This window comes from Myotis myotis, unplaced genomic scaffold (genome assembly GCF_014108235.1).
Source record: "Myotis myotis isolate mMyoMyo1 unplaced genomic scaffold, mMyoMyo1.p scaffold_m19_p_18, whole genome shotgun sequence".
NCBI lineage: Eukaryota > Metazoa > Chordata > Mammalia > Chiroptera > Vespertilionidae > Myotis > Myotis myotis.
Genome location: NW_023416322.1, coordinates 33,408,903 through 33,427,418, shown reverse-complemented (window position 1 = coordinate 33,427,418; position 18,516 = coordinate 33,408,903). Strand labels below are relative to the sequence as shown.

The 18,516-nt window shown below is 54.5% G+C and overlaps 1 protein-coding gene across 2 annotated transcripts; it reads left to right on the top strand.

The window, feature by feature from the left end:
* Positions 1 to 1,135: 1,135 nt before the first annotated feature.
* On the top strand, positions 1,136 to 18,248 carry TENT5C (terminal nucleotidyltransferase 5C). 2 transcript variants are annotated; one of them, XM_036343897.1, is made up of 3 exons: positions 1,189 to 1,287; positions 2,901 to 3,023; positions 16,212 to 18,248. In XM_036343897.1, exon 3 carries the CDS (start codon positions 16,238 to 16,240, stop codon positions 17,411 to 17,413), a length of 1,176 nt encoding a protein of 391 aa, XP_036199790.1. In that variant the 5' UTR covers positions 1,189 to 1,287; positions 2,901 to 3,023; positions 16,212 to 16,237; the 3' UTR covers positions 17,414 to 18,248. The 2 variants fall into 2 exon arrangements, with proteins under 2 accessions (XP_036199791.1, XP_036199790.1); XM_036343898.1 differs by lacking the exon at positions 2,901 to 3,023 and having other exon boundaries at positions 1,136 to 1,287.
* Positions 18,249 to 18,516: the final 268 nt, after the last annotated feature.

The following is an 18,516-nucleotide window of genomic DNA, read 5'->3' as shown; positions in this document are numbered from 1 at the left end:
TCCTGGCAGACACTGAGCGCATATTCATTTCAGGCGGCAGTGGGAGGGGCCGGCACGGAAATACCGCCTCCCGAGAAGTAATCTTCTCTCCCATCAGTACAAGCTCCATAAATGCTTATGGATCAACAACAGTTACTATTTTATATCAATAACACGGACCACACACCTGATATGGGGCATGCGCGACGAGCTTCCCCTTTTCTTATTTAAGACTTAGGTAACCCTACCACGCGGTTCCCGTGTCAGTCCCACGTCCAGGTGAGGAGATGGAGACTGAGGGCGGGTGGGTGAAGTTAGTTGCTCCAGGCCTTGCAGATCGTCAGGTGATGAATGGACATCCCTTCCCAGGTTCTCTGAATGTACAACCTGGACTCCAAACCGCTCGCTGCGGACTGAGTGGGTGGCGTCCAAACCCCGCCCGCGTGTTACCTAACACGCGCGAGTCCGGGGGCCCCCCGCGTGGGGCTGGGGCTGCCGCGCCGGCCGGGCTTGGCGAGGGATTCCTCGATCGAGGCCCTGAGCCCCGCTCACTGCGCACAGGTGGTTAACCAACTGCGCCGCCTCCTTCCCCAACGACCTGCAGCCAATTTGCCTGGGGAACCAGGAAGCCTCCCTCCGCTCAGAAACCATACAATTTTTTTTTCCGACTTCAAAACACACCCCGGAGGTAGGCGTGGGGGTTCCACTCCCCACTCCTGCAAAGAGAGGACCAACGCGAAACTTCCAGAGAAGCAGGAGGAAAACGGGCCGGCGAGGGAGCGGGACGGAGGTGCGGGAAGCTGGGGGGGCGGGGGGCGGAGTTGGGTGATAGGAACCGCCGAGAAGAGCGCAGTGGAAAGTAGAGACAGAAGGCGTCCCAGCAACTCCGAAGTTAAGAGGTGTCAGCGCAGCCCCTCTCTATTGCGCCTGCGCAGTGCCCTTCTCGGGCACCCTCACCCCGTCCCACCGCCGAAGATTTACTCGTCTCCAGGCAACCATTCACCCGAGAAGCCAATCAGAGGGCGCCTCTGGCCCGGCCCTCGCCGTCAGCGTCCAGGCGGAAGGATCCGGTGGGCGCTGGCTCCGCCCAGCCCTGCCCCGCGCTCCCCGGGGAGGCAGGCTTAGGGGCGGGGGCAGGGGCGGGGGCGGCGGGCGGAGGCGTGGTCAGGCCGTATAAGAACGAAGGGGGCGGCGGCCGAGAGGCTCACTTGGTGCCGCTGCCTGGGGCCCCTGGTGACCTCGCCGCTCCTGTCGGGGGGCTGCCCGCGCCAAGGACCTGCGTCTGTCGTCTCCTTTTCCGCCGCTCAGGTGAGTCCAGGGCACCTCTCCTCCAAGGGGGCGAGGGTACGGCGGCTCCCGAGAGCCGCGCGCTCTGCCCTCGGGGGTCTGTCCCGGCCGAGCGGAGCTCAGGTCCTGGCGGAGCCCCTGGGGGCCGCGGGCAGGGGGGGGGGTGCGGACAGGTGCCGGGACCCGGTGCCCCCTTCCCCCGCTGCTCCCTCCCTGGCAGCCGCCCTCCACCCCCTGTCCCCGTGGGCCCGGCGAGCCGCTCTGAGACGGAGCCGCAACTTTCCAGAGACTTCGGCCCGGGCTTGGCAAACTTGGCGAGTTCCTGCTCCGCGCGCGTCCCGCGGGCTGCGCGCTGGCCGGGCGCCGCGCGGAGGCCGAAGCGTACGTGATGGGGGCCTTGGGCTCCCGCCCGGAGCCCGCCGGCGCCCCGGCCCCCCTCCCCTCCCCTCCTCGCTTGCAGCCTCTCGGGCTCGCACCTGCGCTCCCACCGGCGCGTCCGCCCGCTCCGGCCCACGCAGCGCGAATGCGAGTGCGGCGTGTTGGGGAGGCGCCGCGGCCGGGGCTGGTATCAGGCTGGGGTGGGAGGGAGGGCGGGGGGCGCCCCCCAGGCCCGGTGCCAGGGCCCTGGCGGAAACCGTAACACTTTTCTTGGACTCACACCAGCCTGTGGACACCGTGGGCAGGCGAGTGACCCAGGCGAGTGACTTGGGCGCTGCGCTTCTCTCGGCAACTTCTCGGGAAGACGCTGTCCGCGACCTGGTTCCGCCCCTGGTGGAAATGAAACTTGCTTACTGCGTAGACGAAAAGCCATGGCAGTCAGCGGACTCGCCTAGCGGTGCCGCGGGTGGCCCCTAGGCGCTGCTGCCCTGGGAGGTGTCGCAGTTGGGATCGCGAAGGTGGGAGGGGAGTCGGCGGAGGGGGGCGAAGCTGAGCACAGGTTGGCAGCCCGCAGACCTAGGCGCCTCGGCGGGGCGACCTCGCAGCGGGGCGGGGGGGGGGGGGGGGCTTCACCCATGCTCGCTGGAACCTCCGGTTAGGGCTGGACCCCGCGGGAGGGTCGGCTCAGCCCCCCGCCCCTTTCCTTTTGGTGCGGAGTAGGAGGAAGGCTTCCGCGGGGTTGCTCAAGTCCTTGGTTAGGGACCTGCTGCTTTTTAACTTTTATTTTTATGGAGTTCTAACGTGCACACAGGGCAGCGCTTGAAGTATCGATGAGGCGTTCAGGAGGGCTGTGTAGTCGTTTGTCTCGTGACCATTGGCGTTCGGGATACTTGGGAGGTGGGTTAGGAACCTGAACCTCCCCAGGAAGTGAAGTGAAGACGATTCAGGTCTCCTGAAGGGAGACCCTGGGCTCGGCCCAGCTGCCCTCCGCGGGGGATGAGAGTGGCCATTGTTGGCTACACTAACCTTTCAACATGTGTAACTTGGCAAGGACTTGGCTGGGAAGGGAGCAAGGCAGCCAGGCCAGGGTGGTAGGAGCGCTTCCGAGGAGAGTCGTGCTGAGGCTCAAGGCCCCGGAGGTACCACGGGGGCGGGGGTGGGGGGAGGGGAAGGGGGGGGCCGAGACCGGCACAGGCTGCTCGCTGAAGCGGGTGGGGTGGGGACGAGAGAATGCTGACCTTTCTCTTCGCTTTCAGGGGAGCGGTCTGAGCTGCACCGGCAGGAATTCTGTCCTTTGCCATTGTTGTTTGTGAAGATGGAAAACTTAATATCTCGGGAGCCAAGCTTTTCCTTGAGATAACTGAAACTTATGCCTTAAGGTTTACCCCTATCTGTAGCGTGCACTCGTCCTCCACAAGGCGTGTTTAGAGAGCAGCTAGCAGGGGTGGGCAAACTTTTTGACTCGAGGGCCACAATGGGTTCTTAAACTGGACCGGAGGGCCGGAACAAAAGCATGGATGGAGTGTTTGTGTGTACTAATATAAATTCAAAGTGAACATCATTACATACAAGGGTACAGTCTTTTTTTTTTTTTTTTTTTTTAGTTTTATTCATTTCAAGCGGGCCGGATCCGGCCCGCGGACGGTAGTTTGCCCACGGCTGAGCTAGAGTATGCTGTATAGAATTGTTCAGGTAGCTGTGGGGAGAGTCCCATGGAAAGATGAAAACAAAAACATATCAGTTTCTCTGCCACGAGGCTTCTAAATTGTTACCCCAAACAACAGTCCCTAATTTCACAAGGAACATCAGTGTGTGCATGTGGAGTTAAACAGCGACACTCTCTGTGCACTTGTTTCCGCAACACCTTCCTCATATCTAGAGATTAAGTTGGAGTAACTCTGAAGGGAAGGACTTGGCCCTGGGCCTGTTTGTCAGAATGAACGTGAGAGCCTAGCACCAGCCCTCCCTCCCCCCCCCCCGCCCCCCTTCCTCTGCTCTAGTCTGAGCTCCAGAAGCTCCAGGAAATCCCACCCTGAGTTGCAGAAGCTCCCACCACAGCCCCTCTCCCAGCAGCGCCCCCCTAAGCCTCCATGCCCAGAGGTCAAGGCCAGAGCAGACTGGACATTTTGCACCATCCACCAGAGGACAGAGCAGTCCTCGTCCTTCCTGACGTCCAGGGAACTGGCGGCAATAAAGATAACTTAGGGTGGACCGTAATGCCCTTGCTCTGCCAGTGCCAGTGCCCAACTCTTTTGATACCGAATTAGAAAATGACTTTTTTTTTTTTTTAAACTGCTCAAGTAAGTAGTACCTTGTCTTCATCTTTGAAATGTGTGCACGGGGTCAATCGCTAAAGAGTGAGGAGCCGTGAGCTGAGTGGGTGTGCTAAACCTTGCTCACGCTACCAAGAGAAGCTGTGGAAGCCCCAGACTAGTTTTGGGAGTTAAACTAAACTTGTGCTTGGGTTTCTCGGTTTCACACCAGACTGGGCTGTATCTGTTATTGTGAGAGAGAGAGAGAGAGAGAGAGAGAGAGAGTGTGTGTGTGTGTGTGTGTGTGTGTGTGTGAGTGTGTGAGTGTGTGAGTGTGTGAGTGTGAGAGGCGGGGGACGGGAGAGAAGGGGAAGCAATGCAGAGTCTGAGGTGTTACTTGGAATAAAATATTATCAGGTTAGATAAGGTCCGTTGCTTTATTGTGTGGTCACTGAAGTAAACAGGCAGTAAACATGTTCTGCCACATGGTGCCTTGACTGTAGCGTGTTAAGCTGGCATGCGCTGTTATCATGAAGCAGACATCTGTGGGTAAAGGCAGGCTGGTGTGTTTACAGCCACTTGGCTACAGCGGTGCTGGTGACCTTTGCTGCTTCAGGGGTTCCTGGCCTCAGGCTTTTTTATTCTTTCACTAGTGCGTTATAAGGAAGTTCACATTTGTAGTTGAAATGGTTTAGAGGAAGCACCTTGGCACCGACTATGTCAGGAGTCGCCCTGTGAATTGATGAGAGTGAATGGATTTTGGACAGCTGTCCCCGGTAGCTGCTCTAGAACTGTTTCGGGACTTCTTGGAACAACAGGAAAAAACTAATACGAAGAAACAGTTGCTGCTCTCCCCGTAGGATGTTTTCAGTCTCCGAGCCTTTTGGGGTCCTGGCCACTGACCCGCTGCCAGTGTGCATTTCTTAGATGGCAGGATTGAGTCAGTAAGTGGCTAAGTGCTTCCGAGGCCTGGTTTGTGCCAGGTGCTGAGGAGGCTGAGGGAGCGGTATGCGGAGAGGCCTGGGGCTGCCCCGGATGCAGGAGGAGCTGGGCAGCTCAGTGTCCTCGGGCAGGATGTGTGCTCACTGTGGGCGCCCAGAGCAGGGCCTGGCACACAGAGGCTCAGTGGGCGCAGTGCTTGCTGGCACAGGCGGCCCTTCCTCTCAGAGGGGAGGCCGGCTTCCCGTAGGTGTGGTCCACGTGGGCCAAGGTGCTGGAGCTGTGGGGATCCGAAGCTCCTAGACCAGTGGTTCTCAACCTTGGCTGCACGTTAGAATCACCTGGGAATCTTTTTAAAATCCTGATTTCTGGGCCTCATCCTCCGGAAGTTGTTTCTTTGTGACTGATGTTATGGCCCCACCCCATAACAAAGAAACAGAATTTCCGGAGGATGAGGCCCAGAAATCAGGATTTTCAAAAGATTCCCAGGTGATTCTGATGTGTAGCCAAGGTTGAGAACCACTGTCCTAGACTGAAATCCTGGGCCTTTTTCTAAATGGAGGCCTCAGGGGTGTAGGTTTGGAGCTGGGAGGCTGTGACCACTAATTGGCCCACAGCTGAAACCCCTCAAGCTGTTAACTTGCTCCCTTCAGCATCTCCCATCCACCCCACACCAGCCCCCGGCACGGCACCCGCAGCTTTTCTCTGCCCACGTGCCCTCGGTGGTCAGTTCTGCTGAATCTTCGTCTTTTGACGTGTTTGTTTTCCACTGCCTTCACTGACCTAGTGCAGGGCCCTGCAGACGGCAGCTCGATGAGAGCAGCAGTCAGCTCCTCTCCCCGCCCGCCCGGTTCTCCATCCCAAGCTCTTGGGTTGCTACCTTCATAACCTGCAGGCTGAGCTGAGCGTCTTGTCAGGACCTGAACCTTCCTGACCTTCTGTTTATTCTCGACCTTTTGCCTCGGAGTCTTCCCAGCTGCCCTGCCTTGCCTCCCAGGACACATACTCAGAGGTTTGATCAAGCTAATGCTGCTCCTCCCTCACCATCCTCCAATCCCTCTTCGGACCCTTCTCTGAGGCTTCTGACCTATCCCCATCTGAGGGTCCCCTCAATCCCTGCCTCTCCTCTTAAATACTCCTGACAGTTCTGCTTTGTGCCTTACTTTCTACTCTCTTCAATCTCATCTTCAATTGGACACACACACAAAGTCCCATATCTGCCTCCGTATTACCTCCCTGGAAGCACCTGTGAGGAGAACGTCATCCATGAATCCTGAGCCGCTCCCACCCCTTGTGCTGACATAGCTGCTGTCGCCTTGCTTAGCCCTCAGGAGGGTGGGAGAAGGGGCAGTCTTCCACCTGACCTGGCTGGCTACCCCTCACCCCAAACACACCATGTCTCTTTGTCCCTGACCTGTGCTTGCAGTAGGGGAGAGGTGGGCATGAGGACCCCCGTGGCCAGCTGACTGGGTGGTCCTGGAGTAGCGAGGAGGTAGCTGAGTAGGAGGCCCACCGATCCAGAGCAGAGATGAGGGGGACACCGCTGAGCACCTGCGCGTGTCCGGGTGCTGGCCTGGGTCTCCCGTGCCCAGACCCTTGTGGTCTTGATCCTGACCTCCTCCCCGCTCTGAGGCTGTGTCGACACCTGAGTTCTGGCCCTGGCAGCGCCTGTACCTCTCAGGCTTCAGTTTCTTCATTGTAATAAGGACCATAGACCAGCGCTGTCCAGTAGAAATGTGAGAGCCTCAATGAAGTTTCTAGTCGTCACATTAAAAAGTAAACATAAAAAAAAAAACAGGTGAAAATAATTGTATTTAACCCATCATGACCAATATCATTTCAATTTAAAATAATATAAAAATATTGATGAGCTGTTTTACTTTTTTTTGTCTCGTACTGAATGTTTGAGATCCCCGTGTGTGTTTTCCATTCACAGAACATCTGAATTTGGACTTGCCCATTTCTAATGCTCAGCAGCCCCATGAGGCTGTGGGTACAATATTGGGCAGTGCCAGTCTCCACCATCTGCAAACATGCTTGACTCTCAAATTCTGGTTCTACTTGTGTGGGGGGCAAGAGTTAACACATTTATGGAAGGAGAGTGTCAGCTAGGACATAAGCTCTACAAGGGCAGAGGACTTTGTCTCATAAGCTTCTAGAACAGCACTGGGAACACAGCAGGCACTCGCATATTTGGAAAGAATGAACGGAAATTCAGTCATGGTGGCCACCTCATTGGTAGTCATTCAACTGTGAATGAGACCTGACCCTAGAGCACAGGATGTTTGATTCCTGGCCCAGCATGCCCTGTATTGTTTTTCTACAGGTGAAAATGCTCATAAGGTAATCAAAGAATTGCAGATCAAATCTGAGGGGGGCAGGGGACCAGGACTCCACAATTTATCAACAATTAAAATTTGGAACTGCAGTGGGAAATAACTTTCCAGTGAAAGCTTCTATGAGATGCCCAGTGACAGCAGCGCCTGACTTGGTAAATGCTGATGTAATGGTAACCATCCTAGTGAGTTACAGTCATGGCTTGTGTGACTCCACACGTCGGCGCACTAAAGGCAAAGTGAAGTGGCTTGGCTGCCGGAAGTGCATTTGTTGCAGAAATAGGTACCACCCCACGGGTTGGCCCTTTACTTTAATCCACCCCTTCACCCCCGATTTTGTACACTTACCCACATCTCTGTTCTTAGCAGCATTTATAATGTTGTCTGAGGGATCACTGAGCCTGCTGCCGTGCTCAGACCTGGAGGTCAGGTAGCTGCCACGTGAATGTTAACTCCAGGGAAGGATCTGTGCGAGCTAAACCCTGGATGGAACCTTGTGCATAGCTGGCGTCCGCACTGAAGTGGAGGCTAGCCCGGGCATAGACATATGTGAGGGGTGCATATGTGTCTCATGTATGTGAAGTGCATTTGAGCATCAGAGAACGTCTCGTGCCTTTCCTGAGAAGGCCCTGGGATGCTGGTGGCGACTAGGCTGCAGGAGGACTGAGGACCTGCTTGGCACAGCTGACCGCTGACCAGAGCTCTAAGCTGGAGAGTTGGATGGTAAAGTTGCCTGTGGAAGCAACCCTTGGTCAAACCTGGAGGCCCTTGAGTACTGTGGATGCAGGTGACCTTGGTCATCCTTAGAGTAATGGTCTCCTGCTAGAGGTGGCCCCAGTTTCCCGGTCTAGTTGGTCTCTAAAACAGGATGGCCAGCTCTGGGCATCTCTCCAGTGAATTCAGACCAGTAGCATCTCTGATTTAGAAAGAGGCCTTTGGTAGGAGGGCGTGGGCCACCCAGCAGCAACAAGGATTATTTCCATTTCGAGTTGCGTAGCTAGCACTTAATAATGCTGACACCTGGGAAAATCAAAGCTTCTCAGCTTAGCTTCCATCGAAAGGTGTCTATGTTCCGACCTCGTTAATATCTGCATTGGCGCCCATTTCCGCAGATCCCTGTACGCCCTTGGAGGTCTGCGTGTCCGTTATACGTGGGCCAGTGTTTTGATTCTGTTTGTGCTGTTGTGGAGCCGGGTGTTATCTCCCAGCCACACTTGCTGAAGCACCCTATTTTGACTGACGGGATGAGCTTTCTGTTTCAAGTCTTCTCAGGGCGGGGTCTGTGGACAGAGCCCCGTCCTTGATAACCACGAAGACTGCGTGTTGGCATCCGAGGGGAGGAGGAACTTGGGAGGGAAGGATGTGGTGCAAAGCAAGGCACCGGCCCAGGGCCGTCTCTTTCTCCAGCGCAGGCAGCGTCCGGGCGCTGTGGGAATCTGCCCCAGCTTCTCAGCCCCGGGAAACTAACTAGTGTCAAGTGGCGAGGAGGATGCTGATGACCCTGAGAAAATAGATTGAGACCTGACTGTGACCAGGGGCCCAGAGTGAGAAAAGCCCATCTGCGGGTTTGTGGTGTCGCTGACTTAGAAATGTTTTCTCTGGGCACAGCTCGGTGGCCCAGGGCAGCCACTGGGACCGAGGGAGAATGTGTTTGTGGGTGTTTGCATGGGCAGCTGTAAACATAACTTTGTGGAAAAAGGAAACAATAAATTTCATTGCCCTTTTCACAAACAAGGCATTATTTTATCTGGTCCTGTTGCCTTGGGCTGTCTATTAATGTGAATGTTTAGTCCCTGTGCGAGAGACACAGGTGTGCCTCAGTTATCTGGAACTTTCTAATGTGCTTGGGGGCAGTGGCGAAGGCTCCAGAATCCCCTCTCCTCCCTGCGGAGGGGCCCAGGCCCTGGTGAGGGGCTGCAGCCGGCAGACAAAGGGCTCGCTCAGGCTTCCCCGGGTCCCAGATAACTTCTGGCCTTCACCCGTCTAGGAATTCGAGGAGTCAGGGAGGTTTGCTCTTCAGAAGGCCACCTCCACCTTGGCCCCGGCTCTGCTCCCTTCCGCCCGCTTATCTGCCGCTGCACATGGTTGTCCGAAGTGCCTGCCGTTTTCCTCAGGACGAAGGACTCTCAAGGGTCAGACTAGATGCCGGTGGGAAAGTGGCAGGTGTCCAGTCCCAGGTGCACTGCGCACACGGGGCGCTCTGTGCCAGCTGCTTCCGCTTCCTCCCTCCTGTGCTGCCTGGGTCCTGCTCACTCTTGCAGATGGGCCTGCCTTGTCCCTGCAGCTCCAGTCCGGTTACCTGTTTCCTTGTCTGCGGGAGTGTCCTGTCCAGTAGGTGGGCCTTCCCGGTCTCCCCGCCACCGCCACCGGGCCGAGCCCTGGCGGCCCCTTTATGCTGTGAGCAGAGCAAGTGCCTTAGGTGCCCAGATCCGGAAGGGTCAGCCCCTCCCGGCAGCCTCCCTCCTGTGCCATTACTTCCTCTTCCTGATGCTTGTCCAGCAAGCGGACTCCCAGCTCCTTCCCTTCCTGGCTCCTCCTTTCTGCTTCGTCTGAAATCACTGTCTTGCCCCCAGCCAGCATCCTGGCGCTGCCTGAGGAGAGGACCCAGGCCTTCATCTCCAGCCACTGTCCCTTTAACACAGCATTAGCATAACTGTTAGAGTTTCTATGTGGAATTACACTCAGTTCTGGTGGCTGGCCAGACCGTACCACCCCCCAGATCCAGGATGGATCTGAGGGGTGCAGTTCTGTACTGACGGCTGTTAGTTCAGTTCTAAATGCGCTGTCTTGCTTTCAGCACCTGCCATCTGACCTCCCCAGGGGGCTCAGCACACCTTTCCCTTGTCTGGTAGAAAACCCTCCCACCTCCCTCCCCTCTCCCACCTTCTTCCCCTCTCCCGCCTCCCTCCCCTTTCCTCCCTCTTGCTGTCCTCTACTTTCCTACAACTACCTGAGCAAAGAGCTTGTCTTCAAAGCCCTCCCCCCACCCAGCGCATACACCCACGTACCACCTTCAGGGAGCCTCTTACACCCCATTTCTGCCGCTTCCCCCTGGGGCTTCCCTGGGCAGTTGCTTTGCGGATCCTCTTTGTGCCCAGTTTTCTGTCCGTAAAGGGGACAGATACCGTAGTATCTCCCGCACCAGGGGTGTTGAAGGGGGGCGATGCGGTGGCCCGCACAGAGCCTGCAGCAGTGTCTCCCGCACCTGAGATGTTGTCAAATAGAGTTTGATGGCTCAGACTAGAACACCTGGCCAGACATCTAGTCACCTTGGTGTCCTCTGGCCATGGCTGTGGCCACACAGAGAGCCCCCGGAGGGCCCCGCATCTGTCATGCCTGCTGGAGTCTGAGCAAGTGGTGAAATGACCCTTGGAAAGGACGTGGGCTGGGTTAGTAAGATGCTCGGTGACGCAACAGCTGATGCGCATCCCACTGAGGGTGGGAGTTCCCACACTGCACGGTGGGCAGTGCGACACCGCCGGTGCCTCTCTGCCCTCGGGCCACCTGGGGGTCCTGACGATGACCGCCGCCTCTGCTCAGTGAGTCTGCTCTGCACAGGCCCTGCTGGGTGCCGACTCGAGCTGTTGCTGTCTCAGTGCGTGTGGTGGGGCCAGGGGCCAGCGGAGACAGGTGCCACAGTTACGTGGGGAACAGGCTGCTTTCTCCTTCTATGGGCAGGACCAACACAATCTCTGTTTTAGAAAAGATCACTTTATTAGCAGCGAGAACTGGGGGATGTTGTCACCAACTCCAAGACTCGGAACAGAAGCTCCCGAGCTGGGGAGCTGGGGACAGGCCTCCTAGTCATCCCTGGTCCTCATTCCTGAGTCGTGGGAAAGGGGCAGTGTAGCTTCCTCGGAGAGCGCGTGAGAGTGAAGTGGGGATTGACTGAGTGGCTCAGACCAAGTGCTCTTACACGTGCCTCTCCACACCTTCCTTTTTCAGGAAACAAACAGGCCCAGACTGGGCTCTCCCTCTCAGCCAGCTGCGGGAGGAGGCGGGAGGTTTAATAGGCGTCTTGCCATCCCTGCCACTTCTGCTTAAGTTCTCCAGGCTTTTATGTGCAAGTGTCCTCTGTGGTAGACAGAGGAGAGTTTGTGTAAGGTGCCAGCTACACTGCACGGGTCCCCTCAGCCGGGGCCCAGGGACAGCAGGTGTCCACTCTGCACACACACCTCCAGGGTCCGCCACCAGGCCCGGTCCACTGCCCATGGCCGGGCTCTCACCTGAGCTGGACTGTGTTACCAGGAAGGTCCAGGCTTTTGAGGAAGCAACCAGCAACACTGAGAGGGAAGTTCGCCACGAAAGGAACGCTGAAATGCGTTCGGGTTTCTTTTGTATTTTAAACTTACAGCAGGCGCAGGTGGGGGTGTGGCCCAGTGGTCTCTGGGCTGGACGAGGGGCTGAAGAGAGCTGCAGTATTTCCATGGCAGCTGCATAGGAGTCTCTAGGGCTTTCCCACTAAATATCACAGCCCGGGACTTGCATATGCACCGTCCTTCCCTGGGGAGGCTCGCCTCCACATACACAGCGAATACTGGACAGTGTCTGTCTCATGCTAGTTACAAGTAGGAGTGAGTGTCGACTTGACCTACGTCTTTGACCCTGAGACCCGAAAGTGCTATACATGTCTAGGTGCTCTCACCTCCAGCTGTTCCCCTGCCTGTCCTGCTTGCCTGCCTGGAGTACCCTCAGGCTTGCTGGGATCTAGATTAGCTATGGAGCAGGGTAGACATTGCTTTTTTCCCCTTCCTTTAATGGGCTCAAACACGGGTTTTCAGGTCATCCTGTGAGGAGTGGCTCCGTCCCAGGCAGCGGGGAAGCACACCTGAGTTAGACATGGCCTCTCCTCAGGGCGCTTGGCTTCCCCTCCTGGCCTCCTTTGGCTTTTCCCTCCCATTTCTGTTGCTACCTCTGCAAACCTGTGTTCATTTCACGCGTCACAGCCAGAGGAGGGAAGAAAGGGGTTCAAGGACACCCAAGAGAGCTGTTCCTCGTGAGTCAGACACGAAAAGATTAAAGAGCTTGGTCATCCTCACCTGTGAAAAGGTGCCTGAATTTTCAAATCAATGAGAAATCGCGGCCCCTGCCTGTCCAGTGCCCTCTGTGCAGAGCACAGTGACTGCTTCCCAGGCAGTAAAAGGGAAATCAAAATACTGGACTTTGCCAGGCTTCTAATTAATTTCTTTTTACTGTTTTGTGAATTTTTGAACTAGAATTTGCCTTGAACCAGGGCCTTTCATGAGCTGGGAATGTGTGTTTCATGTGATCCTTTCATATGGGGATTATACCAATGTTGATTCGTGTGGTTAATTAAAATGAAAACTGTTCCACTAAGCCCCGGTGTGTTCCCTAAGCATTAAGGGCCCGTGACTTGGATTTATTAGTAATACCAATGTTTGTCTAAGTAACTGGAAAATGTGCTTCTGATGTTTGAAATTGCTTGGATCGGTGAGGGAAAACAAAGGATTCCTTGCTAGTAGGATCAATACCTCATCCCGGGTTCTCCTATCAACTAAGCACCGAATTGGAACCCAGCCTAAGTCTGTGCCTTCAGTAGCGTGAGCTCCTCTCTGAGTCATGGTAAATGGGGAGAGTGGGACACTACACCACGGACTTGGTGTTTGCCGTGTCCCACACTGTGCTCATATACAGACTACTAAAAGCTAACTCCATTCTTCATGAGTGTGTCAGAAGACATTGGCATGGGAGAAGCCAACCACAGGCATGGGACAGTCTTGAAAATGTCATTGCCTTTATTAAGGCCCTTGCCGCTGTAGCTAATAATCAACATAACAGTGTCATGTGAGGGTGGCTATCGTGTCTGAAATGAGAAACAGCAATTCTTACACAATTACAAGGAACATTTTTGGATAACAAACATAGAAGGAAGCTAGATGAGATGGCTTATCCATTATTTTGTAGTGTGGTTCTTTTGTTTTGTTTTGGTAAACAGTGGACATCTTCTTTTACACAGAACATAAGTAGAAACGTGGCTGGAAGCCACCCTTGAGGAGAAATGGTCTCCCCTCCCCTGCCCACCCCCTGGAGATGAGCATTGAAGGCTTGGAGGGGAAGCTTCTACGTGTGTTTGACTTTGGCACATGGATATGGGGGGGCGGGGAGGGGACAGGAAAGGCACTGAAGGAATTCAGTAAGGTAGCAGATGAGTAGAGGCTGATGGGGGAAGATTTTAGAACACGGATAATAAGACTTTAGCTTTTTTCAGCTAACATTTGCATAGGTTCTAAATTCAAAAGGGATACAATACATTTTTCTTCGTCCTCTGTCTGCCAGCTGGGGGTGGTATTTGGTGCGAGCTGAACTACTGTGTGTCCTTCCAGATGTTTCAGATCGCATAAGCACCGACGTTTATACTTTCGCGCACAGTTTTGCACTTGCTTTTCTGTTAATAAATCTTGATGAGCACTTCATGTTCATTCAGATAGAGCTGTCACTCTTCTTTCGGACAACCGCATGCGTTGGTATGTGTAGCTTTATACATAATTCTCCGGGTTTTGTGCATAATTGCAAGCATGTCCATGGGATAACACCCCAAGTAGACTTCCTGGAAATAGAACCTCGGTGTCCAAGGATATGGCCCCTGAAAACCGAGAGTGCCGCATTGTTCTCTAGAGAGAGCCCCGGGCATGTACCCAAGGTGACTGCTGCTGGGTCTTCGCCAATCTGATAGGTCAGAAGGATACACTGAAGTCTTCATCTGCCCGTCCCTTTAAGGGAAGGTTGAATGTTGTGCATCTGAGCCACTGTCCATGCCCTTTGACCCTTCATCTATTAGGTTTAGAGAATTTCTGATCTGTAGAAGCTTGTTATTCATTAAGGAATATTTGCCTAATGTTACAAATATTTTTCTTTGTCTTCTGACTCCTTCATGGTGTTTTTACCATGTAGAACTTCAATTTTTATATAGGCAAATGTATCAGTTTTTGTGTGACTTTGGGGTTTTATATGATGTAGAAAGGACTATGTAAGTATATAGGTACCGTGTTTTTTTCCTAGTACTCTTAGGGTTTCATATTTTATACTTAAGGTTTTGGTTTTTTTAGTTAACACTATTACAGATGTCCCCATTCCCCCCCCTTTGCCCACCTCTACGCATGGCCCGCCCTCCCCTCCTGGCCCTCACCACACTGTTGTCTCTGTCATGGGCTACGCATACATGTTCTTGGCTAATCTCTTCACCTTCTTCCATCCAGTCATTGCCCTGTGACACTTGACGTCTGTCTCAGTATCCATGCCTCTGGCTCTGTTTCATTTGTCAGTCTATTTTGTTCTTTAGTTTCCACATGGACATGTGATCATATGGTATTTGTCTTCCTCTTTCCCTGCCTGGCTTATTTTGCTTAGCACAGTCTTCTCCAGGTCCATCATTGCTATCTCAAAAGGTAAGAGTTTCCTTCTTTTTACAGCCACATAGTATTCCAGTGTGTGAATGTACCACATTTTTTAAGTCCATTCACCTACTGATGGGCACTTGGGCTGTTTCCAGATCTCAGCTGTTGTAAATAACCCTGATGTGAAATAGGGGTGCATATATTGTTTCTGATTGGCTTGAGGAGAGGTGCATAAAGGCCAGATGGACATGGCCAGGTCTTGGCTGCGTGCTGCCTCTGCCCCTCGATTCCAGCCTCAAGCTCATGTTGCCTTTCAGTCGTCTTGTGTCCCATCCCCATAAGTGGTCTTCCTGTTCACCCCAATCAAAGGACACTTCTCTCTCCTGCCCTCCTAGTACATTTTCTGTCTGTCACACCCACCTTCTTAATGACCAGCTCCTGGAAAGCTCGGCTCTGTCCAATGGCACCCCAACCCTGACAACCACCCCATCGATGTGAGCGCCCTAGGTAAGGCAAGGGCCCCTGACCCCAGAGCAAGACTAACAATCCAAGCTGACACCCAGGACCGCGCATGCTGGCTGTGCATCCGAAGCAGCAGCTTCCACGCAGTGCACCTGCAGAGGTCCTTGGGGCGGTTCTGTGTGTCCAGCAGGTCAGGAAGGTGACGGGTGGGAAAGCTGCCCACGTGAAGTGTGAGGGCAGCACCTTGACCTTTTGTTTTAGCTCCTCCGTCCCTGTGGGTCCACCGGCACCTGGACTCCAATATATCAGTATTTTTTAATAGGTTAGGATTTCCAGGAATTGACTGCTTTTCATTTTCAGCAAAGTGTAACTTAGTTGAAAATTGCTTTGGTGACTTTGGGCTCTCGCAGTGATGTTTCTCTCCTGGTGCTGAGCGCAAGCTTCCTCCTCCTGGGATAGTTCCAAGGCGCTAGTATTCAAACCACAGCTGGAAGGTGACGCTCCCCTGAGGAAGCTCCCCGCGGGCTGCGCGGGCCTCCTGGCGGGCAGAGCTGTTCCCCACACAGCTGGCCTAGCCCTTTGCAGTCCAGGACTTTAGTCACCTCCTCGGGCAGACCCCTCCCACAAGCACAAGGACATGGGGTTGTTGCCAACAGGACCGCAGTGCACTTGCCCCTGATGGGACTGACCCATTCCCTCCTCTTGGGCAGTTACAGCCCCGACTTGAGAATTCATCTGTTCACCGGGTGAAGGAAGGCTTTTCTGTGGCTCCTGTGTGCTGTGTGTGGCCTTGGTAGCAACCCGTTAAGATGCGGTTAGGGAGCAGGAGAGGTCATGTCCACAGAAAACAAGGACACATACTCAGGCTGCTTGGGGTAACGACTTTGTCTCCTTCTCATCACACAAACCAATGCAGCCCACCCCCACCCCCAGCCCCACCCCCACCCCTCACTCAGACCAAACAAGCAAACAACAAGCACTGAGACAAAGTTGTGAAGCCATCCAGTGTGGTACAGGGTCCACGTGTGTGCTTTGTCCTTACTTCCTGGAGACACTGTTCTTGATGCACTTAACTCCCTTCATCCTCACAGCAGCACCCAGCAGTAGGGGCCACACATCCCTGTTTCCAGGAAAACGTTCAGAGAAAAATCACCCCGAGTCCCTGGAGCTGCTTTGCCATGTAGAAGTGAACCCTAACTCTGTTTCTCACCCCCCACTTTCAGTTTCCCTGGCAAGAACGTCCCCCACGATGGCAGAGGAGAGCAGCAGTCGCGGGGACTGCGCATCCTGCAGCGTGCTCAGCTGGGACCAGGTGAGCCGCCTGCACGAGGTGCTGAACGAGGTCGTGCCCGTCCACGGGCGGGGCAACTTCCCAACCTTGGAGCTCACCCTGAAGGACATCGTGCAGACCGTGCGCAGCCGCCTGGAGGAGGCAGGCATCCAGGTGCAGGACGTCCGTCTGAACGGCTCTGCCGCCGGCCACGTCTTGGTCAAAGACAACGGCTTGGGCTGCAAAGACCTGGACCTCATCTTTCACGTGGCTCTTCCCACCGAGGTAGAATTCCACCTTGTCCGGGACGTGGTCCTGTGCTCCCTCCTGAACTTCCTGCCGGAGGGCGTGAACAAGCTCAAAATCAGCCCGGTGACCCTGAAGGAGGCCTACGTGCAGAAGCTGGTGAAGGTGTGCACGGACACCGACCGCTGGAGCCTCATCTCCCTCTCCAACAAGAACGGGAGGAACGTGGAGCTGAAGTTCGTCGACTCCATCCGGCGCCAGTTCGAGTTCAGCGTGGACTCCTTCCAGATCATCCTGGACTCCCTGCTCGTCTTCTACGACTGCTCCAGCCAGCCCATCTCCGAGCTCCTGCACCCCACGGTGATCGGGGAGAGCATGTACGGGGACTTCGAGGAAGCCTTGGACCACCTGCAGAACAGGCTCATCGCCACCAAGAACCCCGAGGAGATCCGGGGCGGCGGGCTGCTCAAGTACAGCAACCTCCTCGTGCGGGACTTCAGGCCCGCCGACCAGGAGGAGATCAAGACGCTGGAGCGCTACATGTGCTCCCGGTTCTTCATCGACTTCCCGGACATCCTGGAGCAGCAGAGGAAGCTGGAGACCTACCTGCAGAACCACTTCGCCGAGGAGGAGAGGAGCAAGTACGACTACCTCATGATCCTGCGCAGGGTCGTGAACGAGAGCACCGTGTGCCTCATGGGGCACGAGCGCAGGCAGACCCTGAACCTCATCTCCCTCCTGGCCTTGCGCGTGCTGGCCGAGCAGAACATCATCCCCAGCGCCACCAACGTCACCTGTTACTACCAGCCGGCTCCGTACGTCAGCGACGGCAACTTCAACAACTACTACGTGGCCCAGCCTCCAGTGACCTACAGCCAGCCCTACCCCACCTGGCTGCCCTGTAACTAACCGTGAGACCTGAGGGTTTTCTCAGTGGGGAACCCCCAGAGGGCAGGGCTCTCAGGTAGGGGAGCCTCTTTCTAGATGTAGGTGTTTGGCTTTTAAAGGGGAACTCAGCTCTGATTCTGCTTTTTTTTCTTTGTGGACCCATTGCAGTGGGTCTACAGTCTATCATGAGCCAACCCTGAAGGGACCCGGTATTGCAGTGCCACTTTGGAAAATGCTGTAGGAAGTATGGCCTCTCCACTTCTTTCCCAGACAGACGCTCACACGTCACGTCCCGAACGTCAGCACAGGGGCCTGAGCTCTGTGCGGTCGCTGAGATTGGGGGACGCGTGGGCAGCCGACGAGGGGGGCTAAGCTGCTCGTCTCCCTGGAGCCTGGAGCAGGCTGTGCTGGCCCTCGCTCGCCCGGGATTCTCAGTGACATGAAAGTTGTGCTGATAGTCTATTTTCTTGTTCAGCTTTAGCTAGGCATGCCGTTGTAAACACGAGGGTGCTCCTTTCTGTTCAAAGGACTACGTGGTTTATGTTTATTCCCTGTCAGCAGAGCTGAGGATTGCTCTCATCAATAAACCAAAGCCAATCGCTGGAGAATCGAGGTCTGGTTGGAAGTGGTATATGGTTTAGATGCTGTGCTATCCTGAGGAATTGTGTGAGACATTGCTGAGAGAAAAAAAAAAAAAAAAGGAAAAAAAAGGTCTTTTCTTGAACTATAACTTGAAAACAAAATAAAATGTGGAACCTAATGTTAAAATAGAATTATGGTGGTGGGGGGTGATTGTAAATAGGAAACAAGAATGTTCAATTTTATTTTTTCTTTAAGGAATTCTTCTGGAATGACACTTCTCGTTTCCTCATCAGTTCATCACTTTTGTTTTTCTCCTCCCGAGATGAAGGGTTGTGTGCCCAGGGTCCTTGTGACTGACGTGTGGTGACTGACGCTTTAACTGGAAACCCACTTTGATCACATTCCAAGTATGACAAGCTGGTTTTTTCTGGAGTACTTGGGCTGATTTTTGTTGTTGTTGTTTTTCAAAAGTAGAGATTTTCTCCTCCAGGTTTTGTTTGACAGCAAATGAATTCAGGAATTTCTGTGACCTGTGGAAGGAC